Genomic DNA, 22,969 nt, shown 5'->3' on the forward strand with positions numbered 1-22,969 from the left:
AGTCACTTCCCGTTCCTTTTTTTGGAGGTCAAAATAACGTTTCGTTGTAATGATTTCCCAACTTCAAACCAATTCATGGTCACCCTGTGGCAGTGTTCTTATTCTTCCCTGCTGGAAACCCGCCCTCCGACCGGCGGAGCGGCGGATAGGGCAGGAGCGATTCTTAGCCCTACTTTCTTTCCCGCGCGCGCCCGTGTTTGTGTGCGCCCTTTTTGATGAACCTCCTACCGAAATCAGGTTCGGTAGGTCGGTAGCCGTTCGGGGCACGAGTTTGTTTTGATTTTTCGCCCCCAAAGTCGTGCGCCTTCCCGATCTGCGCTCCCGCTTGCAGAAGGCGACACCGCCTTCTGCGCCGACGCCGCCGAAGAAGCTGGCAGGCAACCGTCTCCTTAGCGTTCTGACAAAACAAGCGAACGCTTTCTTCTGCGTACGGGTCCTAAGACACCGCGGGCCGTTCGAACACCGCGGGTGAAGGCATTCAGTCTTTGCAGTTTGGTGACGCCGGGAGGACCTGTTCCCCGGAAAGCCCGGAGCCATCCGCCGTTCGGTCTCTAGCGGGGCATCTAGCGGGCGAAGAGGTACGCTGGAGGGGTTGGAAGGTTGGCAACCCTCGCAACCCAAACCGGGGAACACTCAGTGAAACGATTTCTAGCTAAAGAGTTTTGATTTTTGACCACCTAGTTCGGTAGGCATTTTGTACCTAGTTTTGTTTTGTCCGTACGCCAAACCAAATTCCACAAGATTACAGGACTGGTGAGACGGTTAATGTAAAGCCTATTTTTGTAAATTTCCTTTCCGGTTTTGTGTTCGTCTAAACATTCGTCCCCAGTATATATACGGCTTGTTGTAGTGTGGTGTGGCTCACCCAAGGAACCTATGAATCATACACGTTTGGGTAATTTGGCTTTCGACATAAAAACCTGGATTAGTACCTTCCTTCACGATTTGCCAATCGAGACACCTCACAACCTCGCTAGTGCCTGTGGCACATGTAACACCGCTGACCGCGTTTTTTTTTTATCCCCCGCGATTCCGCGACGAAACCACACGCTGACGTGCGCGAACTTCATCGAAGTGTGTCGATTTAATTAAGTGATAGGTCACCGCCGCATCCCTTGTGCTCTCGCACACACACACACACGTTGAGGGGTTGAACCTTCCGTGTGGGGTGAACTAAGTGTAGGTGCTAAAACTATTCACAAACACTCCCAATCTCGAAGTAGTACACATTAGTGGGAAAGCAATAGTAGCTGGCGGGCACTGAAGAATGAAGTGACCGAGCTGTGTTTTGTGGTGGTGTGCATGTGACCAAGGAAATTGGTACCGAGCTTGAAGTGTGCGAGAGAGAGAGAGAGAGAGAGAGAGAGAGTGACGTGATTTACCTGAGTGACCTTCTTGCGTGCGGCTTTCATCAGCAGAACGCTTGTGCCTCGCAGCGGAACCCCGATTGAGGTTGATGGCGAACCGGCTGTAGTTCTGTGTGAAGTGGAATCCATCTTCTTCAAAGGAAAACAGAAGCACAAATCTATCCATAAAAGGGAAAATACCGATCCACTAGTTAGAACGCGGCTCGAGATCTAACAAATCCACACCCGTTTTCGGTATGTTACAATTAGGAAGCTTAACACTTTGCCGGTGGCTCATAGACATCAAATGAACACGCCGGGCTCGGCGTGATGCGGTACAGTTTAAAGTAATGCCCCCAAAAAAGGAGCAAATGTGCCAAAAGTGTTTGCGACCGTCACACTTTAACCTCACGCTTGCGGGACGTGAGCACCATTCCATTTTAGGACGCCTACGCTAAAAAAAAAAAAACGGTGGATTGTGTGTGTGATACGTTCACTCGACACGCCAACCATCGGCTAAAGGGGATCGACCGACCTGGCGAGGGAAAGCGTTCCGTAGCGAATGGCTCGCCACTAACACTAATTATGAGCTGTGAAAAATGAAAAGTTTCACCTCTATTTTGGGGGAGAAAAAAAAACCTAGAGCCACACCTAAAACCAGGTGGTTCTTGTGGATGTGGATCCTTTTCCTAGACCCTCAAAGCAAAACAAATAAATAAAATCGCTTATCCTTGCACGCTAGCCAGCAAATTCCTCTGCACATCACGCCACGGTGAATGTGCATGTGAACTGACCCTGTTTGTGGCTCCATATAACATGAGCGCTCATCATTTTCGGGACATGTTCCCTTTTTTTGACGTTGTTTACTTCCTTCCCAACTTATTGACAAAGGAGTAATGCAATGTGGGGATGGCTCAAGCTGGCCAGATCATCGTTGCGAAATGATGGCGGTGAAGCAGCAGTTCCGTGCTCGGTCGTGCTTCCTCGTAAAACCAGTATTTACTTTATGTTCTGGAGTGGAGTGAACTCCCTGCCTGGCGGGATGGCGTGTCACCGGGTACTATTCGGTGTGCAAAAGTGTGTCCCCCCCTCCCCCCGCGCAGCAGCATGATCGGGGGGGCCCTGGGGGTGGCCTCGATGGAGCGAAATCGAATATGCCGGCTGAGCATTTATTATCTCGCACAGAAATATGACTTCCACTTTGCATAAATTTTATGTATATTCAATTGATCAAACATACACCCCCAACCTTGTGAGGGGGGGGGGGGGAGGTTTTGGCGGTCCCGCAACCGCAACCAGCGTGTATCTGCGTGGACCGGTCCCGGTGAAGGTCCCTGAAGATGCGGTACGGCGATGGTGTCCTTCGAAAGGGAAAAAAGGATACACTGTTCGTCGCGAATATCAGTTGGTGATTGGAGCATTGGATTAGAAGGGCCAAAGCAAAGGGGGGGGGGGGAGGGGGAGAGGGGGGACAAACTTTTGGGGTACTGTCTTCGCAGCAATATAGCACAGCACGGTGGATTGCATGTCCATCACCGACTCGCTCCCTCCCGCTGGGAGCGTTTGTTTCTATCATTCACCGTTCGACCGGATCCAAGCTGCATTCGGTGAGCCATGAGATGATATATATGTTTGCGGGTGGTTTTGCCAAGCCAGTCGAAACGGCCGTCCCCAAACTCCCGATCATCGGTTAAGGTAGCCCCCCGCGTGGCGTGACGACCGTCGTAAGACCTAATGATCCAAACGTCAATACGGTGGCTGGAACATTGGTCCGCGCACGCCTTTTCGTCTTTTGCGGTCTTATCGATACATATATTTCAACGGGTACGGCCGCCAACTGGTTGGTTTGAATATTTACTGAGCATGTGATTGATATTTCCATTATTTCTCGATTAGGATCATCGGGCGTGCGATACGATGCGCCAAAGACCGTATTAGGTGGGGCGTCGCATTATATGTGGTACTGCAAATAGAGGCATTAAATCGTGTTCCGTGTGTTCAATCTGGCCCGGAAGCAGATAGGGGGCTGGGGGGTATATTAGGTCACGCACAGACTATGGACAACTTAGTACTAATTGAAGTTTGTAAAAGTCTTACATTCTAACTTTGCTTAGTAATCTGACACGTTTCCTAATTTAAATGCCGATTTTAAGATCTTGTGTGTAAAAACAGGCCAATATACACTTTTTGTAGTTTTATTACTATTTTGATACAACTTGTACATTTATTTTCTACGTTATTAGTACTCCACAAGTAGCTGATCTTTAAAAGTAGCCATTTGTTATACTTCAAGTTTGTAAAATACTTCTCCCCTAGCATACTAAGTACACCGTATAACAAAACTGTTATACTCCTCAAATGTCGTTTTTTTGGGTGAGCTCGTTTAGCATTTCTTCGTATGAGTGATATGAAGATTCACTATACAAACAAACCACCTCAACGGAACCATCACCGATTGTAAACCTACACTCAACACCCCCTAAGTAAGGCATTGTACATAAGCAGCCTATTGCTTGCCACCACCGTAGCGATTCGAAACGGAATGGATGCCGATGGGCGGAACATGTGAGAAACCAGCCGTCAGAACCGAAACTGCCCGAGCAGAACTGACCGTTCCAAAACCCATTTCAACCAAGCCGGCCAATCTGTCCCACGAGGCGGACATCAGGGCTCCGCTCCAAACCGCAGCGCACATCTTGTTGAAGTGCATGAGCAATATTGCGATGCGTTTTTTTCCCTTTTGCTAACATCCGCGCGTGTGTACAGGCGGCGTGTGTGTATGTAAATCACAAGCCCAAAAGCAAACTGCTTCTAGGATAGTACCTGTGACAAGCGAACCCGAAACCACAGCAGATCCTTTCTGTGTCCTTTCAGTCCGCAGTACGAAGCGATCTGAACGCGTCTCGCCGAGCCGCTGAGTGGCTTGGTACGCTTGCATTCCTGCGTACGCTTGTAGTCGCGGCGTCAAACGATGGACGTACGTACGGTAAGCTACGTGTCGGGTGGAGTTGAGCAAGCGGTGGAGTTGGGCCATCCGCAAGCGAAGCAGGCGGCCGGGCGACGCGAACGCGTGAGTTACTACAAACCGTGGCAGGGGAAACGAGAGCGTTTTGATCATTCTTTTATTGTTGTACACATTTTAAACACCATTTTTGGAGCTTCTGCCATGTGCAGAGCCGATCATCGTTAGCAGAGTCATGATCGCTTCGAATAACCCATTATCACACACTCTATTATGTCTTATGTCGCAGACTATCTCTGGCTCCGAACCTTCAAAGCCACCGATCCTTGGTGGGCCAAACGTTTATGGGCCCACTGTGGTTAGTTCTCAGCCGCGATCGCAACCATCGGCCCCAGCTGCACCGACACCGTTACCAGCCCCTGGTCCTGTTTCTATTCCCCCGGCACGACACTCCGCACCACATCCGCAGGTCCGCTTTCCTGCCGAACCGCGGTCAGAGGTGAAGTTTGCCCCGTCCGTACCGCTTAAGACTCCACTAGTGCGTCCTCTGCTGCCGACACAGCAGCAACCACCGCTTCTGCAGCATCATCCACGCGACAACACAACACCGGCCGTACTGCCGGCACCGATTTCACTCCGTCAGCCGCCCGTCGTCCTCCAGCAGGCACCCTTTGCCGTGATGGATCCGGTACGGCCCAACCCCGGCATGCCTCCCGGTGCACAGATGATGCGACCGCCGGCAAACGTAGGTCCACCGAGAACGGGAACACCGACACAACCACCCCGCCCGGGAGGTATGTACCCTGGGCCCCATCAACCACCAGGCGTCCCCATGCCCATGCGACCACAGATGCCACCCGGGGCTGGTGTCCCGGGGATGCAGCCTGCCATGCAACCGAGACCTCCGTCCGCCCAGGGCATGCAACGGCCACCGATGATGGGTCAGCCGCCCCCTATCCGCCCTCCCAACCCGATGGGAGGACCAAGACCAACGATTTCGCCCCAAAACTCTAACCTTGGCGGACCGATGCAACCGGGCATGGGAGGACCTCCTAGACCGCCGATGCCAATGCAGGGAAGCGGTGGAATGGGTGGTCCTGCCGGACCTCCACAGGGTATGCGTCCGAACTTTTACAACCGTCCAATGGGGCCGGGAGATCCCAGCAGACCTCCGTCCGGCAACGATACGGGTGGAACGACGACAGGTGGACCTCCATCATCCGCCACTCCATCGGTTGATGACGATGAGGATGTGGTGATTGGACGACTGCCTGCCGACAGCTCGTCGGCACTAAACAGTCCCAATCCGGCGAGAGCTCCCTCGCGTAACTTTGCCATGCCTGGGCACCCTTCACCTTCGGCGACCGGTGTCGAGAGGGAAAAATCCATCCCCTCCAGACCACCGTCCGTAGCAGGTAACTATGGCAAGAGCGAGCACGAACTCGACAGTTCATCAACCGGTAGGCCACTCCACGCACTGAAGGACTTTATCAGTAAGGATGCGGCACGGCCGGGCCAATCGCCCACCCAATCACCTTCCCCCGGTAGCCAGCAGTCACTATCGCCGGCAAACACGGACGAGAGCTTTAGCTACCGGCCCGGACCCATGCCGGGCTCGGGCCAGCAGCAGTACAAAATGCAACCACCACCTGGAACACGCCCGAGCGTGCAAAGTCCCGCGGCGCCCGTTCCAGTCGGTGGTCGTGGTGGCGACGGCGATAAGGTTACCTTCCAGATACCGAACGGCAGAGAAGGCTCCCAAGAGTGGAACTCACGCTCGCGGCCTCCACAGCAGCACATGATCCGGACGGGACCGAAATCACTCACGGCCGATCACAGTAAGCGCACACCAACACCAACTCATTGCCCATTGTCCATCACTGTCCTCTACACTACACTTTGAATCGATTGCGTCTAAGAACATCCTTTCTGGGCCAACGCTCCAACCGCTAACCGCACGATACTAACGCTAAATTTTCTTTCTCTTTCTTCCGGTTTGTTGTTGCTCCTGGGTTCACTTTCTGAATTGGCGAATCACGCTCGCAGAAGGTGACAACGATAGCGGCGTCGACGAGTACACTCAGGAAAAGGTAAGTTTCCATTTCGCGCCACCATAACACCCGGCACGCAATCTCAGTGCCGTGCGATGGACGTTTGGGTAGCGCAAGAACATCCGCTCGTATTGCGTGTCCAGGCCGAGCAGCACTTACTTTGGGGTTTTTGGAGCGCGTCTGTATCTCGCGCCTCAGGACAAAGTTTTGCTGAATTTCTTTTTTTTGCGCCGCCCGCAAACCGTTGAAATGTTTGTCGTAAAAGAAAAATTTTCACCTTTGCGGTTATGGTCGCACAATTTCCGGAGCTGCTCCGTTTGGAGTACAGCAGACCGGTTTGGAGTAGAATGTCATGCTATACTAGGCCGGATTTCTTAAAATAAACAATGCGAAAGTTATGCTCGGGCAGAGTAGCGCAGAGGAAAGATATGTCACGTAAACGCTACAAAATACAATAAACGTACTGCAACTACTCTTGATGGACTGCAGGACTCCGTCATGATAGAGGAAATTTGTTTTAAGGAAGATGTCATTATTATACTTGGTAGTTTACCGAGTATCACACAAAATGTCTGATACTTTTTTCGAAATTTTAGGAAAGGTTGCGGCCTTCAGATACTCCAGAAGTAGAATCAAATCTGACATATACTTAAACCAAATTAAAGGAACTGCGTCACTTTTAGGTCCTAGGGTTCTTCGCCTGTTAGTAGCTTGACAATGATGACCGTCAGTTTGAGACTCTTATTAACCTCAAGAGCTTGTACTTAACCGATGACCTTGCACACCTTTTGAGAGTTTTTCCCATGAGTCATGCACAATACGCTGGTGACATATACCTTATTAATCAAAAGGACTCTGATCTATAGAATGAATGGACAAAGTAGACGACATAGGACCTCTATATCCACTGCTGGGTGGGTGCTTTTTGGAGAGCTCTTTAGTGGAAGGAACTAGCTGTCATCCGGTCCAAATAACGACATTTGACTTCTCTTGCGAGGGCACATCTTCACTAGACTTTCAAGACTTCCTGCAGAATAGTTCTAGCTGTGGTAGAAGCGACAGCGGCGTCGGTATTCAAACGACAGGACCTGGGTTCATCAAATCGGACCGTTCCCCCGTAGTAAGGACTGACTATCCAACTAAGTGGTATCCATTGAGTCTAGTAAGCCACAAATAGCAGGCATGACCTATAAGAGGTCGTTAGGCCAAGAAGAGAGAGCGAGAGAGAATTAAACGTCCATCTTCAATTGTTTGAGTACTTGCCCGTCCAAGTGATCTTTCTTCTTCTTCTTCCTTGGCACTACAACCTCGAGAGGTCTCGGCCTGCTATTTTTGGCTTTCTGTGACTTAGTTTTACCCGTAGAAAAGTAGTCAGCCTTACGTACGGGGAGACGGTCTGGATGGGATTTGAACCGGTCCGGTCCTGCTATGTGAAGGCCGGCGCCGCTGTCGCCTCGACCACCGGACCGCCCCTGATCTTCTTTCTTCTTTCGGACCGCCCCTGAAGTGATCTTTCTTGTATCACATAAATATTTGAATATCTCGGAAGATCGGACCTTTCCTGCCTTAAAGCAGAGACGATCATATACTCAAAACTGGACCGATCTAGTTCATAAACAGACATTTCCCAGTTGTATTAACACGCGAAAACCCCCCAACGAGCAGTAACAGTCGTTCTTCATAGTCATCCCATATAGTTTCCGGTGGTGTAGCGCACACAATAACCTCCTGCTAGACGAAGAAGCACTTTGCCTTGAACCAATTTCTAGCTCCCGGGTGGGAAATGTCGGACCATTAGTTTTAGGTCGTATTTCGAGGGCACGACATAGACCTTTCGGGCTGGCGACCAAGAAAGGTGTGCCGAAACCCCCCCAACCACCCCTACCCGAGGGACCAAGCATTATGATGTTAAAAGTTGCCAAAAAAACAGATCAGACTCAAAACATCAGAAGAAGCAGCGGAGAAGAGGAAAAATTCCAGAAAATTCCTCCAGACTGCCTGCACCCATTAGGGTCATGCAGAGTTAAACCCGATCGCTAGCATAAACGATCCAAGCGTCCCCAACAAGAGTTACGCATCGCTAGTCAGCAAAGGCAGTGTCGTCGCGTAAGCTCCCTTACTCCTTTGCGACTCACGATCGGCCAAACGGCCCAGATGGATGGATCGTTCGGTCCGGAACGCTCCTCCGGTGCTGTTTGTCGAACCGTTTAGGAAGTTTTTGTCCGCACACGCAAACCGTTGGCGAAGGTGACGATCGAACGTACAATAACGCGATATCGATCTTTACCCGTGATCGTTAGCTCCCTGAGTGATGCCGCATCAGCCGAGGGTAGGGGTTCTGCAGATGAAACTGGCGGGCGGGGCAGGCGAACACAAACAAACGTACGCAGTGCAAACCGATACGCACCGATGCTGAGGGTGTCTTGCCGTGGGTTGAGTAGCGTTTTATTTCCAAGTGCGCGAAATTGAAACGCGATCAATCAATATATAGCTTTAAAAGGCAGTAAGCGGTAGTAAAACAGAAACGGTAGCGGGGGATACAGAAACGAAGGGGGGGGGGAGGGGACGGTTCTGGTTCCCGTGCCGTGACCGTACGAGTGTGTCACTAATCTTTGCGCGGCCATTTGACAGGATCGTCCCAATGCGCTAGCATCGCCAGCGTCGCCACTGAAGTCACCGAGCAAGATACCGGGACTAGCCAGAAGACCGGAGAACATTTCGTCCGAAAGCCGATCGCGGAGCACCTCGAAGCAGCGCGCCAACGCGAAAACACCGGAAACGCCCTCCGACCAGCCGCTAATTAAAAGTACGTACCGAGAGGTGAAGTGCAGTGTGCAGTGTGTGACGGTTCGTTTTCTGTCCCTCAATTTTTTTTTTCTCTCGTGCAGAAGTACCAATGAACAAAATACAAGTCGGTGGGGCACCATCTCCGAATCTGAAGGTCGTCAAGTCCAAGATTGGGTCGCTGGAAAACGCCAGCCACAAGCCGGGCGGTGGCCATGTGAAGATCGAAACGAAGAAAATCGACATCAAGGCGGCACCACGAATTGAGGCGAAGAATGATGCGTACGTGCCGAAGGGTGGTGATAAGAAGGTACGGTTACCGGTACGCTTTGGCGGCGAGATTTCTCGAAACTTTAGCGTTTCTTTCCAAATGTTTCAGATTATAAGCACAAAGCTTCAGTGGAATGCAAAACCGAAGATTGGTTCGCTGGATAATGCTAGCCACAAGCCGGGCGGAGGCGACAAGCGCATCGAGTCGATCAAGACCGACTTTAAGGAGCGGGCAAAGCCCAAAATTGGCTCCAAGGATAACATCACGTACAAACCGGGCGGCGGCGACATAAAGGTAAGTGGAGCTCTCTACCGTCTGCCGTGCAGATCTGAGAAATTAGCTCAACTCCACTATTTACCCCGATATTCCAACAGATCGTAACGCAGAAGCTAGACATCAAGGCGGAAAGCAAGATCGGTTCGCTGGACAACCTGAAGCATAAGCCCGGCGGTGGCGACAAGAAAATCTTCGACGACAAGGAGTATCTGAAGAACATTGAGCATCCGATCACGCCCAGTCCTTCCACGCAGGTAAAGTCGGCCGCGGGTTCGTCGGAAAATTTGCTAGAGTAAGGCGGCTTACCCGGCCTCTGTGTGTGTGTGTGTCCGTACACCTACACCCTATGTCTCGCCTGACCGCGCCAAGACGGGCGAGGCCATCATCCCTCCTGCCCCGTGGCATTATGATGTTTTCGGGCAGCGCAAAAAATCAAACAAACGCAATGCAAAAAAGCCACACACACACACACAGCCACACACGAACCAAAAAAAAAAATCTAAACCGATCAATGCCAACAACGCCTGGTAGTTTGGATTCCCAACTCCGCCTAGTATCAGCGTCTACTTGCTAAATATATACATCTATAAACTGTTGTGTAATTTGTATCCTGCCGTCCTCCTGCATTTTAAGTTTGCTTTCGTTTTTCTTCCCCGCAATCTCCTAACTACTGATCTCGCCTCGTCAGCAAACCCCGTGTATGAAGGTCCTTCACAGTCTCCTGTAGCGTACACTGTAGTGATCAAATGTTCTATAGTTAGACCTCAATTGGCAACCTGTTCCTCCCTGTGGTCGCTCCCATTCTATTCGCCTTTGAAAGCAAATTCTTAATGTTCGTTACCTTTTTCTTTACTTTCTTCTCCGATCGCATGCCGATCACGCCTGTAGGACTATCTGTACAAATTCTATTAGTATTAAGCCGAACTTCCGCCGTACAAACAGCAACGCCTTGCAAGCTCTTCGCAAGTCCTCCTCCACACAGCATGCTCCATGATGTAGACTACCAGTGTGAGCTGCGTCACACACAAGGCTCGTTCCGTCCCTACCATATACAACCGCATAGCTATATCTCTCCGCGTTTCTGAGTCATTCTGTGGTCTCTGAAATTCGTTTTTCCGCAAGTCGCGCCGTAAGTCTTTGACGTATATCTCTTTCCCTTCCACGTGTGACTAGTTTTCGTGTGTGCGAGTTTGGTTTGCGAGTATAACAGTGTTCACCTTGAGTACATAATGCCTAGATACAGTCCGCCCATACGCGAGACCCTCCGAATACTCCTATATTATCATTAGTCGTCTTCCTTCCGACGGTCGGCTCGGAATGGATACAGCTATCCCAACCGTGTAGAACTTGGGTGGCGTGTTTGGTGTGCTAGTGTGTAACTAATGCGGTCAACCGTGAATGTGTTTGGATCAATTTCACAGCCCGATGGAACGGAAGAATGCAGCTACAGTAGCAACAACGAACCTGAGCTGGAGTAGAGCTAATACTCTGCACGCCGCTGCTTTGCCGCTCACACCACACGGCTTTAGACCTGTCCTGACAGCAGTAGTAGTCGTAGGCACAGTTCGGTCGCTCTAGCAACGCATCATACTCGCTCCAGTTTGGGTGTTTTCTTCCATTGCCGAGATAGCTAGTGTGTGCGCGTGTTTGTTTGTTTAATTGACTCCTTTCTTCTGCTAAATCGTGGGCTTTTCCCTGTTTTTTTTTTAATTCTTTTTTGTTCCTTTTTATCTATTTATCTGTTTTAATTTGTTTTCTTTTTCTTTTTAATTTTCTTTCTCTTTCTTGCAGCCTACTACACCTGTCCCTTACTAAATTTGGAATCGCACTTCCGTTTTGCCTTTGGTTCGTTATACGTTTGTGAAAGACTTAAGCGCATTATTAAGGAGGTTTTTTTTCTTTCGTAAATATGAACGTGCCAGCAGCGTTACGTTAAATGTGGAAGGTTTAAAAAGTTAAATAAGCTCGTTTTACAAAATTGTCTACTGTTGTTTGTTAACTCGTTGATTGGCGATCATGTTCGACGGTGGAGGAGGTTATTTCATTTCCTAACGCGTTACCTTCTTTCGTTTAGCACATTCTGTAGCGCAATAGATGCAAACAATTTTGAAATTTACAACAACAAACCAAACACATTCGATACCATTTTTTTCCCACACCCAAACACACACAAACACACGTTTTTGTGGGTAAAAAAGGGCCTCACAGGCACAGTAGAAGGTGGAAAGAAGCAGACATGTATACTCGAAACGAAACAAAACGCCGGCGTAGTATTAACATAATAGTTGAGCATAGAAACAGACCACGAACATTGCCACGTGCCAGTGTTCGTTATCATCAGCACCATCAATCGTATGGAAATGTGCTAATTTTAGGTTTTTTTTTTTTGTTCACAATATTATCCCTAAATTATTCACCTTATACAATGTAAACAAATCGCATATGTAAACCATTGCTAGTATAACGTTTTATATAATCTAACAATTTTTTCCCCCACTCTAAATTGATTCGCACTCGTTCACGCAAACAACAGCCTTCACCTAAAGCGCACCACCACTACGACAGATTAGAATCGAAAGAAGAGCAGAGCCACGACGCCATCTTTGGGCACTAACTACTTGCTGCTGTTAGTAAATAAACTTTCAACTTCTTTTCGCTTTTAATCGGTCGTGGACACGTGCGTGCGTGCGTTCTGCTTTCGGTGCCATTAATAGCGCATTAGGGAAAGACAATCCCGTTTCGCATTATCATTCGGTCACGTGGCACCGCACATGTGGTACGCACACATGTACTTCAACAATGGCCATTACAATTGTCGATTTCAGTTCAAACATACGTAACTTGCGGAGAAGCCGCAACGTATCCCAGCGTGTGCATCAACCGATTTCTTGTGTAGGAAGATTCGAAACAAAACAAAACGTGGCATCAAAATACAGTAAAACTACAAAGATGGGAAACGATGAAGGATTAAAGATGGCCGCCGTAAAAAGCTGAACGTGTCCGTTGCGTACTAAGACGAATAAGTCGAAATCGAATCTAAACAAAAACAACACAACACACAAAACAAAACTATAAAAGTTTACCTGATTGAGTATGATAACAGCAAAACCCGATATATTATAATATAACACATAAAGGAAAACAATACATGAATGAAATGGAAAAAAAGAAATATTACAATTGGGTAATAAAATGTGTACGATCGGAAACATAGACGCACCTGGTGTGTGAATCGATTCAGCGAGACCGCCGCTGCCTGAGTGTTGGTTCCGAATGTGCCGAAATGTAGAGGTCCACTCCACTGTATTGCCGCCATGTAGTTGTTGGTTAAGTTTTGGTCGTACCGAGCCGTCCTCCACAGTGTGCACCCGTAGTAACAGTAAGCCGTAGTTGAAGATGCGAGATGCACCAATCGTTGTTCGGACCCGGACTAAACCCACAACCAAAATCGTGGAACCCACCGGAAGTATTAGGATATATTCAAACACACACACGCGTATTCTTATACACCCGGGATCTGGTTTGTTGGTATTTTACCCGTATTCTGGCTTCCAATTTGGCAAACATCCGGTTCCGGTAAACTGCATGCGTTCAGTATACGAGATCGATTCGGTACGACCCGGACAGTAAGTGTAGCCGCATATTTGGAGTAAGTAGTTCATTCGATCGCACCATTCACACACCACGCCATATTAAGCTTGTAGCTGCGAAGCTAAAGGGGAAATGTAAGGGAAAAAGAAGCTCGGGACAAGAGCGCACATTCATGAACGCAGGATCCATCATCTCACTCACTGACTCAAGCACCCTCTTCAAGGTTTTCACTAACGAACGTGTTTCCTTTCCACCACCTTAAGCGTTCCTCATCGATGCGCCGGATGACGGCCAGTGTGTCCGGGGTGGATCTGTGTCGCAGCATCGACTACGAACCGGTGCGGGTGCCACCCCTAGCAACCGCATCGCTTACCGCCTCGCTGTCCATACCGTCCGAGTGTATCGTGCTGTCGGTGGCCAACGAACCGAGTCCCGAGCAGAAGGTGGACAAGCAAGAACCGGCCCCATGTTACATACGAAAGGATGGGCGTGCTATACACCCGAAACCGTTCCGAACATACTAAGGATATGGCGAGACATCGGACATGGGTTAAAGTCACAGCCATAGAACGCTTCCAAACAAATCGAAACCGTATCTTGCAGTGACCGTGTCCATTGAAGAAACGATGTACAAACTAAACTTCTCCTCCACGCTACCGCCGAATGACGTATGGCTCCAACCATTCCATTAGGCCAGATTAGGATTCGCCTTCTCCGTAGTGAAATGCATTTTATTTTGGTTTGTAGTTAAGCAAATGGTACTTTCCGAAAATTACAACCTAAACAAAAACAAAGCCTAGGAACTACCCACTGAAAGAAGAGTCCCAAAGGTGCACCAAAGAACTTCCCCAGCAATTCAAAAAACGAAGAAACAGAAGCAGAGAACAAAATGACAACCTGAACATCTTTTCCCGCATGAGAGAAAATTTGAAATCAGAACCGGAGATGACGCTAAAAACAAAAATCAGACCCACAAAAAAGAGAGAGTCAGTGACACAGATAAGGACCGATTACTACGCCACTCTTTTCGGGAACAGAAAATAGGGCGATAAGTAAATTGGTAACCGACGACACGGCGCTACTAGGCGCTCCAACTTTGTCCCGAGCTAAACAGTCGGTAGTGGATGGGTCCTCTAACAACTCTAGCCCGCCCTCCAGGATCCCGCGAGATCGAATCCCATCGAAAACGAGATCGATGATCCCTCGTTCGTTCGTAGATATGTCACAGAACTATGATGAATGGATGTGTTGTTGAAGAGTAGAGTGGAGTGGACCCGACATCTCTCTCGGTTAAAGAGAACAGGGCTACTTCTACCACTCACAAGACGACTCTTTAGTTTTAGCAAACCTACATTTAAACTAACCTATCCTAATACACATTGTGTCTCCACACACCATATAGCGCATAGAACAACCACACATGTTTCACACAAAATCCACCCCCTTCTATTATAGGATTCTTTCACAGAGCAGAAGAAGTGGAAACTAGTTCTTAATGGAAACTAGAACACGAGGATTAGTTGTTTTATTGTTGTATAGCAAATGCAAGATGTTAGTACGGGTTTGTTTGTTTTTCCCTGCTCAAGGTTGTTTGGAGCGCGAGCGCTTATCTATTGTTTGTTTGCTCCCCGAAAATTTTGGTATTTGTCGCGCGGCATTGGCAAATTCAAATGAAAACATGGTTCGAACATTTCCTTCTTTTTTGTTTTTCCGTTTGTTTCACGATCAAAAGCAAAATAAATATCAAAAAGTACAAAACGAATTGTATTCAGAACACGCGTATTTCTCTCTCTCTCTCTCTCTCTCTCTCTCTCTCTCTCTCTCTCTCTCTCTCTCTCTCTGTTAGCCCTTCGCTTCTTGCTACATTCTCTCGGTCTCTTCCCTACACATCATCATCACACATTTGTTTTTGTCTCGCACTCTCTCTCCTCTACTTTCGAAAACTAACCATCCGAAACATCGGGCGATAATGGCAGCTTTTGGGGATCATACGGGGGATTATAAATGTGGGGGGGTTGATGGAGGGACCAAACCTAACAACAAACCGTAATAATAGTGCACAAGAGCAAACACACATGCTCTCGCGCGCGTTTTGCCTTTCATTTTTAAATATAAAATTATTTAAAGGACACAAAAACTCAGTATGGCAGCCCCATGGACACTATCGGTTGGGTGGCCGGTGTGTCAGCAAAGGACTAGGATATGATGGTGATTCGATTTCGCTCTATCTCCCTTTCTCTCTCGCTCTTCGTTCTTTTTGGGAATTTAAATGGGGGGAGGGGATAAAGTTGAACCTGCTAATTAGGTGAGGTTCCTTGGCGTTAAAAAACATTGCAAATAATTGACACTACGCTAAACACAAAGCCCCCTTGGGTTTGGGGGGTGTCGGGGGGGGGTGCTAACTTTCTGGCAGTTTTGAGGTAAACCTTACATCTCTCAATCACTTCTTCTCTACCCCCGCCCCAAACAGAGTCCCTATTGCGACTAGACACTACCCTACCGGCTTCATCTCTACAAACTATTCGAGACCTGTGTGGCGCCGATTGTGCTGTGAGAGGCTGCGATTAATAATAGGAATCTTCTGCTCGTCCCGGATTGGCTAGTGTTGTTGTTTGCATTTTTTGTCCAGTTTATGAAAACGGATAAATGGAAAAAAGGTTCGTGTATAAAAAAAAACCTCGAGGCATTCGGTACAGACAGGCAGACGAGTGTAAAAAAAAATCTAAAAAAACCATTGCTCAGATTTCGCGTACACTTAACTTCTAAAAACGTGTAAAAATAGTAAAAAAAAAAACACTTTGGCTCACATGCTCCCCATTTCGTCTACCGTCTCGCTTCATGACTGATTCTCCTCGCTGTTCCTGATCCTAATCCTTTCGGAGGCAGCACGAAGTAATTAAAAAAAATACATATATATACCCTATATACTTTCGATTCTGTTAGAGATACCATGGAGGTTGGATGTTGGAATGAGATTTACTCATGAGATGGTGGTCGGTGCTTCGTCTCGCCCATATCCCCCGATGAGCCGTTGAGCTACAAACCATAAAGAATTGAAGAGAGCATTTAAAAAACAAAAAAAATCGCTCAAGCTCACCCGATGCTGGGAAGAGACGTACGACGAGGCTCTGAAGCACTGATTTTAAGTGGAAAAATTAAAAAAGGAATCTCCATTTTTCCCGCGTCCTTTCTACAAGAGCAAGAGGCTTTTTTCAGTCCCTGCTAGCATAATTAAAAAAAGGCCCTTACGATTGCTTTCGAGTTGGGAGATGTCTGCTTCAGTATGTAAAGATTAATATTGCAAATATCCTGTCCGCTTTTCTGACCATTTTGAACTAGTTTCTTGCTTGCTGCTTAGCTGATGCGCTATCGAAGGAAAAACAAAACGAAGCGTTTCCCTCGATAAAATGGAAAACCAAAGCCTAGTTCCACCAAAAAAAAAAACATGAGAACTGCTCAACAACAAACGGGATCGCGATCGGAACCGTGCGATCCCTAATCTTTTGAACTGTTACCACTCTCATCGCTTTTGCTGTGTCTCTCGCTGGATTCTACTGTTTTGTTGCGTTTTTGATTTGCTCAATCCCGTATTCCTCCTCCTCTTCGCCAGTTCCGTGCAATTGGAAAAAAAATGAAAAACTTTACGTGAGGTATTTTCGGCTGGTTGGTTCAGGGGGTGGTGAACACTTGCTCTTCCTTCTTTTACCCACTACTACTGCAACATCCTCATCCTTAAGCATTAACGTGAAGGAAATCCCTTTGTTCCATCTCTCTCTCTCTCTCTTTCACTCAAGCACACCCGCCCTGTTTCATTGCTTGTGCGATTGCTTATCGCTTAACGTCTTACCTTTTGTTTTGTGTAGCTACTTGTCCTATGTGAGGTGACGACTGTCCTCACTTTTTGCCCTGCTAATACCTCTTCGTTCCGGTACTTAATCTGCTCCTGTGTTCACTTTTCTGGTAGCTTGCAGTTTTTGCTTGTTTCGTTACTTCCGCTTCCTTCGGATTCGTTCTGCATCGCTTGGTTACCAGCGGCGACAATACTTTGACGTTTCTTGATGAAAATGGCACACTCGATCGATTTTTCCTAAGCATTTTTCCTGCGTTTGCTCACGGTTTGCTACGTTTTGGTGTTTGTGATTCTTTAACCGTTTCACGATTTTCCGACATTCGTTTGCCGCTTCGTTGCTTCATTGTTCACTTTGCAAGCCTCCCGGGGGTTTATGGTTGCCGTCTCCTTTACAGCGTTTCCCGCCACGCCTGATGCCATCGTCTGCATCTCTCTAAACTTATGTACAATATTTTTTCTTTTTTCGTTTCTCTAAATGTATGAACTTGTTTGCCGTTTTCCTGTTTTTTTTTCTTTGTTATGCTTTGAGTTGGTTTGCTTCACCGTGTTTGCCGGACGCGCCAACACACGGACACAACACCTACATCACAACACATTTTCGTTGGCGTCGTTTTAAAGGCTCTGGTCTAAGCACGGCCCGCACCGCTTCGTCAAAGACCTGCTTGAGGCCTCGCTGGGTTAGTGCCGAACATTCCATATACTTGACCGCCCGTATCTTATTCGCTAGCTTTTGACCCTGTTCGCGCTTCAGCGCGGATAGGCCCTGCTCGGCCAGTACGCTGATCGTTTCGCGGTCCTCCCGCAGATCGATTTTGGTTCCTACGGTAGAGAGAATCGAATGATCATTACGCATCAGGGCGCACGATCGACGCACACGCACACTTACCGACTAAAATAATGGGCGCATCCGGGCAGTGGTGTTTAATCTCGGGATACCACTTGGAGGTAACGTTTTCGAACGACGACGGGCTGGCCACACTGTAGCATATGAGGAACACGTCCGTCTGTGGGTAGGACAGTGGCCTTAGCCGGTCGTAATCTTCCTGTCCGGCCGTGTCCCACAGCCCGAGCGATACTTGCACCCCGTCCACCACCATTGGGGCGGAATAATTGTCAAAGCTGGTGGGGTGGCGAGATGGGGGCCCGAGATGGTAGCAGCACGAGAAGAAGAAAGGAAGAAAAGTAAGAAGAACGAATGTTAGCTTATCAATATGCTTCGTCGTCCAGCGACGCTGCTCTGCATGTTGCGTGTGCAGCGAGTCATCTTTACAGACGGCGATGACACATCGTTTCTTACACCGTGGGTACGTATTCGCCGGGAAAGCTGTCGGTCGTGTAGCTGATCAGCATGCACGTTTTCCCCACCGTGCCGTCACCGACCACCACACATTTGATAGGTCTTCCCGATGACATCTGGGGGTGGAAAGCGGAATCGTGGGTCGTGAAATGGAATCGGAAAACAGGGTACAATTAATTCATCTGATCGTGTCACATGCACACACACACACACACTCAAGTGCGCCCACACAAGGGCCAAGTCAGTGTACCGGAAGGAAGATTTTCCGGCACCAACAAACGGCACCGTCACGCATGACCGGGTTTTCCCAATCCCCACCCCCTGGAACCGACCCGATGGACCGGTGGAAAATCACAACATTCGAGAGGATACTCCCGGATGGTTGTCGCACCGTCAGGCCGATGGGGGAAACCACCGATCATGGGACAACGCCTGCCTCTCGCGTGTTGCGGCCACCCGCGCAACACACTCCACCCTTCCCGGTTGCGCCTACCTTCGCGTGTGCGTAAAACAAACTGGTAACCACTACGAAATAAAACCAAACACTTAGAACAAACACACCACACACGAAACACACATACGCACGCACGCGAAAAAACGGAAAAATGCAGCTCGGCTTTGTGCACTCCGGGAATTGTTCAACTTTTCATTTACGCTCGCGACAGCTACACAACAGCATATCTTTCTTCTTGCGAGAAGGAAAAAAAACACGAACATCTCCGCTGGACATAATACAGGGCTCTTCGGGGTAGGTTTTGGCATGAAAAAGCCGATTTTCATCCCTCAATAAATTAGTGGATAAAATTTTCTGTTTAAATTTTAGTAAGCTGAAATCATAGCAATACTTCACAAAACACTGAAAGTTTCCAAAACATAATTTTTATTTATGATACATGTTTTCTTTATCCGTACCTGGACGAACCCTGCTCTGAACAGCCTTCTGTGAATTGTCAAAATTAATGGACGCCCGGTATGGCGCTACGTATAAACTACAGCGTTGAATACTTCCTTGTAGGATGCGGGTCGATGAACAGACAGCGGTTTCTTCAAAATAAAGTAATTCAAGTGAATATTTTGTTGATCCTGAGTATCTTTTATGGTTACTCCTTGTTTAAAGTTATGCAGCAACCGCTTGCACCCTTCTGATGGCTAAAACAAATACAATTACTGTGTCCAGCAGCTTTTCAAAGATTCAAACAACTTTTATGCAATATTGCATACCACATTTCCGACCGCGTGCGCAATTTGAATAGAATTCGCAAAAGGACCTGTTCATCGCCGAAGTTTTTAAGGCAGATTTATCAGATTTATGTTGAATTCTCACTCCCCGTATTGTTAATAGTGGATGGTACATGCTCAAAGTATTAATATTTCGACAAATTGTTTCAAAGTAAAATTCCTCACACTCTCTGTTAACCTCCATATCCAGCAGTTCAATTCAGCTACTTAAGCTGATTAAACACACCAAACATTAAAATTCGCCGTACGCAGCAAAAGTGCGACAAATTTGCTCACCGCACAAAAGATGGAAGATTTATTACTTGCAGGATTTGCCAATACTTTCACTTGCCGCCGGTACCGCTTTCCTTCTCCGCACCGATACTGTACGAGAAGTGGTTTTCCATTTACTTTATCCGATGCGTGAACAGGAACAGGAAACACGGGGTAACAAACTATCCGAAAAATGGTCGCAAATTCTTGAATCTACTGTCTGACCGGTTGGGTGTGAGCAGTAAAAGTTTTCAGCGTGCAAATTTTTACTAACTCATCAACAAGAGCAAGCTTTTGACTCAGCTAACACGGGACTCTGCTGCTAAAGCTGTTAAAACGTAGCGACCAAAGCAAAAAAAAAAATCAACCAAAGTTATTCCCGTCCACTGTGCCCGGCATCGGATTCAGCGTACGTCCGGCAAAGTACGCATCCCTTACACTATTTTAGGGAAGTTTTGGAAGAACGGTCTGCAGCTATCTATCTTCGCCTGCATCGACACGGCAAGGGACACCAATTCAACGAGACGGGTAATTTATGGGAAAATAATTTTTGCGAGCTGTCATCGATGTCCAATACTTCGACACGCAGTGGAATCGATAGCCCGATGCCTGGAACCAGCCGGACGGGAACTTTAGTAAGTGTCCGGGACAATGTTTCTACATGGCGGCAGAAACTTTTTCCTTTTTGTCTTTGAAGCATAAAAATCGCTTTAGTTTTATAATTCAATTTATGACGGTTTTATCAAGTCGGAGCTTTCTAGCACGGTGAGGAAGACCTTTGAGAACAATAAGAACTTTGAAGTTGCAACAACTTTCAATGTACCAATTAAATCGCGCCCAAAGAAAACACGTGAGCAAAGGTTAACGTTTCCTGGAGAAAAAAAAAACTTCCTCCACTATTACCAGTCGCCAAAAGCATTTCAATCAACAGGACAAAACTGTGTCATCGACAACGTAACCTTGCGCTATTCTTCGATAAAGCACGTGGTCGTCCCACGCAACGGTTGGGGGGCCGGCGCCCGGAACTTCCGGCTAATGGTGGAATTAGTTTCCATTCGATCAGGATAATCCTCCAAGGATGTCATCATCCTTGGACGAATTCTTCCTCGCAACGCTGATGGAACTTCCGTGTCCATTATTATGCAATCGGAAGATTCTTCTTGCCTCTCAGCGGGACATTTGCGAAAAAAGTTGTCCATTTGCATTTGCGGACGAGGCGTGTGCTTGTTGCTGCGGCAGTAGTAAGCTGGGAAGGCAAGCGAAGAACGTTTGCCCCCCTCACACAAGACGCTGTGCAGTCTGTGCATGATCAGGCATATCGGCATAACTCACAACGCACATTCATTGGATTAGAATTCGCCCCAAAGCAGATGGAGTTGGGTAAAAGCATTCGGAAAGCAATAAAAGGAAAACGCTTTTAACCGAAAGCACTTTTCCGCGACTTCTCGGGAGTAGGAGTAGGAAAAAGACGACCATGGTGGCCGGTGGCGTACACAGTTTAGCTGGTGTACGCCGAAAGGAGGTGGCCCAAAAATCCACCCAGCCCGAAAGACCCGAAAAATGTGTGTGTGTGTGTGTGTGCCTAACCGTAGTGCACGAATCCCAAGCACTGCGCGAGCTTTTCTATCCTATCCAGCAGGCCGTTGGTTGATAAGCGTATCGGGAAAGCCTGCCTTTCCCCGGCGGTACATAACCGTATCGGTGGCCGTGTGCGGCCTACCCGACAAGGACGACTAAGGATAGCCGGCCGTGTTACATAGGTACAGGGTTGCGCAGTGTACCGTGCGCTGCAACCGTGCCGGAAGCGGACAACCAATCCGGCGCCAGCATGCTCCACGGAAAGCTCACCGTTTGGTCCTTGTTGCACCTAATCGCTTGGCTCTTTCTACTGCCTGACCGGGGAGGGGGGGGGGGGGGGGAGTTTTGCAAGTTTTTATCAGGACGAACTCTGGCACAGTTTCGTACAGTCGCTTTCGGGGACTGACGAATAGCCGAGACCGCCGAGTGATACCGGAACGAATCGTTCGGGTTGGCAGTGATTTCGTGCTTCTTCGGGTTCGGCCACCTGTTGCGATGCTGGAACGTGTGCTGGATGTTTTTTTTTTTTTTGAAATTAGGGTTTGATTCATTCCGCTGCGGGTTTGCTAGCATCATAATGGTGCTAATAATAGCTTCTGCACCTAAGTCTAGTCAGAACATGAGCTCATTTCACTACAAAATCCCCCAAAGGAAACGGGCCACCGATACCCAATGCTACTCATCCGCTGTGAATGACAGATACTATTAGCCACACACACACACGCACACATGACGAAAAATCTACTAAAACCTGTTTGAAAACGTCAGACGTCGCGTCGTGACTCTGTTGAACTTTCAGGGCCGCTGACGACTCTGCTGTCGTCCTTCCGTGTTCACGGCACAGGCGAAGGGCGATCGACCGCCGAAAAAAAAACCCCCTCCGAAAATCCCCGACCCACACTGCCCATTTTACTCCTCCTCGCGGCGGGTATGACAGATTGATTTTCAATGTTGAAGGGCAGGCTGGCCTGGTGTGATCGCCGGACTGTGCGAATCGAATAGAGAGGAGGAAGTGGTGGACATTTGAATACAATACCCTTTAGGGCAGAGCAGTACCCACTAATGGGCCCCGGCCCTTTCTAATGTATGTGTGCGTACGTGTGTGTGAATATCAATGATGCGGGGTACACTTTATTAACTTGATTGATCCCGGGTCCCCTGCCCGGGAAGGGGAGGGTTTGTGGGAGTTAAGGGAGTTTTTAAAAAATCGGTTGCCCTTTACCGATTGTGTGCCGGATTCGGACCGCACCGCACGCACTTGGCGTTGGGATCGAAGGTCGTCGGTTAGGTGGCAGTGTCGTTTAGTAGAGAATCGCGTTGAGCAACAGTGGCAATATGGGTGATAAGTTTTGTAAAAAGAAAAAAACCTTACAAGCAGAACCCATCCCCGTAGTTAATGGCTATGATAGTGACTTTCTTAACCCTCCCCCCCCCCCCCCACATTTAAATCCCCCCACGTTTGCAACGTTCGC

General features: G+C 48.1%; 2 protein-coding genes across 8 annotated transcripts; one reads left to right on the forward strand and one right to left on the reverse strand.

Moving 5' to 3' along the window:
- Nucleotides 1-448: 448 nt before the first annotated feature.
- Nucleotides 449-16,713, forward strand: LOC118505587 (trithorax group protein osa). 6 transcript variants are annotated; one of them, XR_004905438.1, is made up of 10 exons: nucleotides 450-578; nucleotides 4,221-4,416; nucleotides 4,598-6,146; nucleotides 6,355-6,398; nucleotides 8,991-9,165; nucleotides 9,248-9,453; nucleotides 9,523-9,708; nucleotides 9,789-9,944; nucleotides 10,579-10,819; nucleotides 11,482-12,863. XR_004905438.1 is itself a non-coding variant. In XM_036041556.1 (9 exons), exons 2-9 carry the CDS (start codon nucleotides 4,318-4,320, stop codon nucleotides 13,803-13,805), a joined length of 2,676 nt encoding a protein of 891 aa, XP_035897449.1. In that variant the 5' UTR covers nucleotides 449-578; nucleotides 4,221-4,317; the 3' UTR covers nucleotides 13,806-16,713. The 6 variants fall into 6 exon arrangements, 5 of the variants coding, with proteins under 5 accessions (XP_035897449.1, XP_035897450.1, XP_035897452.1 ...); XM_036041556.1 differs by lacking the exons at nucleotides 10,579-10,819; nucleotides 11,482-12,863 and adding an exon at nucleotides 13,545-16,713 and having other exon boundaries at nucleotides 449-578; XM_036041557.1 differs by lacking the exons at nucleotides 10,579-10,819; nucleotides 11,482-12,863 and adding an exon at nucleotides 13,545-16,713 and having other exon boundaries at nucleotides 449-578; nucleotides 4,221-4,332.
- Nucleotides 14,987-19,150, reverse strand: LOC118505589 (ras-related C3 botulinum toxin substrate 1). Of its 2 annotated transcripts, XR_004905439.1 has the most exons (5): nucleotides 18,922-19,150; nucleotides 18,429-18,544; nucleotides 18,018-18,250; nucleotides 17,129-17,950; nucleotides 14,987-16,317 (listed from the first exon to the last, which is right to left on the reverse strand). XR_004905439.1 is itself a non-coding variant. In XM_036041566.1 (4 exons), the coding sequence occupies exons 2-4, from the start codon at nucleotides 18,542-18,544 to the stop codon at nucleotides 17,712-17,714; spliced, it is 588 nt and encodes a 195-aa protein (XP_035897459.1). In that variant the 5' UTR covers nucleotides 18,922-19,150; the 3' UTR covers nucleotides 15,011-17,711. The 2 variants fall into 2 exon arrangements, 1 of the variants encoding a protein (XP_035897459.1); XM_036041566.1 differs by having other exon boundaries at nucleotides 15,011-17,950.
- Nucleotides 19,151-22,969: the final 3,819 nt, after the last annotated feature.

Source organism: Anopheles stephensi, chromosome 2 (assembly GCF_013141755.1).
Source record: "Anopheles stephensi strain Indian chromosome 2, UCI_ANSTEP_V1.0, whole genome shotgun sequence".
Taxonomy (NCBI): Eukaryota; Metazoa; Arthropoda; class Insecta; order Diptera; family Culicidae; genus Anopheles; species Anopheles stephensi.

Excerpts from the sequence above, each read along its gene's own strand:
- LOC118505587 (XM_036041556.1), top strand. The coding sequence starts at position 4,318 with ATGGACGTACGTACGGTAAGCTACGTGTCGGGTGGAGTTGAGCAAGCG. Across the intron at positions 9,454-9,522 it reads CGAAGGGTGGTGATAAGAAG|ATTATAAGCACAAAGCTTCA; the intron begins GTACGGTTACCG and ends CAAATGTTTCAG. Across the intron at positions 9,945-13,544 it reads CGCCCAGTCCTTCCACGCAG|CGTTCCTCATCGATGCGCCG; the intron begins GTAAAGTCGGCC and ends CACCACCTTAAG.
- LOC118505589 (XM_036041566.1), bottom strand. The coding sequence starts at position 18,544 with ATGTCATCGGGAAGACCTATCAAATGTGTGGTGGTCGGTGACGGCACG. Across the intron at positions 18,251-18,428 it reads GGCGAATACGTACCCACGGT|CTTTGACAATTATTCCGCCC; the intron begins GTAAGAAACGAT and ends CCACCCCACCAG. Across the intron at positions 17,951-18,017 it reads TGCGCCCATTATTTTAGTCG|GAACCAAAATCGATCTGCGG; the intron begins GTAAGTGTGCGT and ends TCTCTACCGTAG.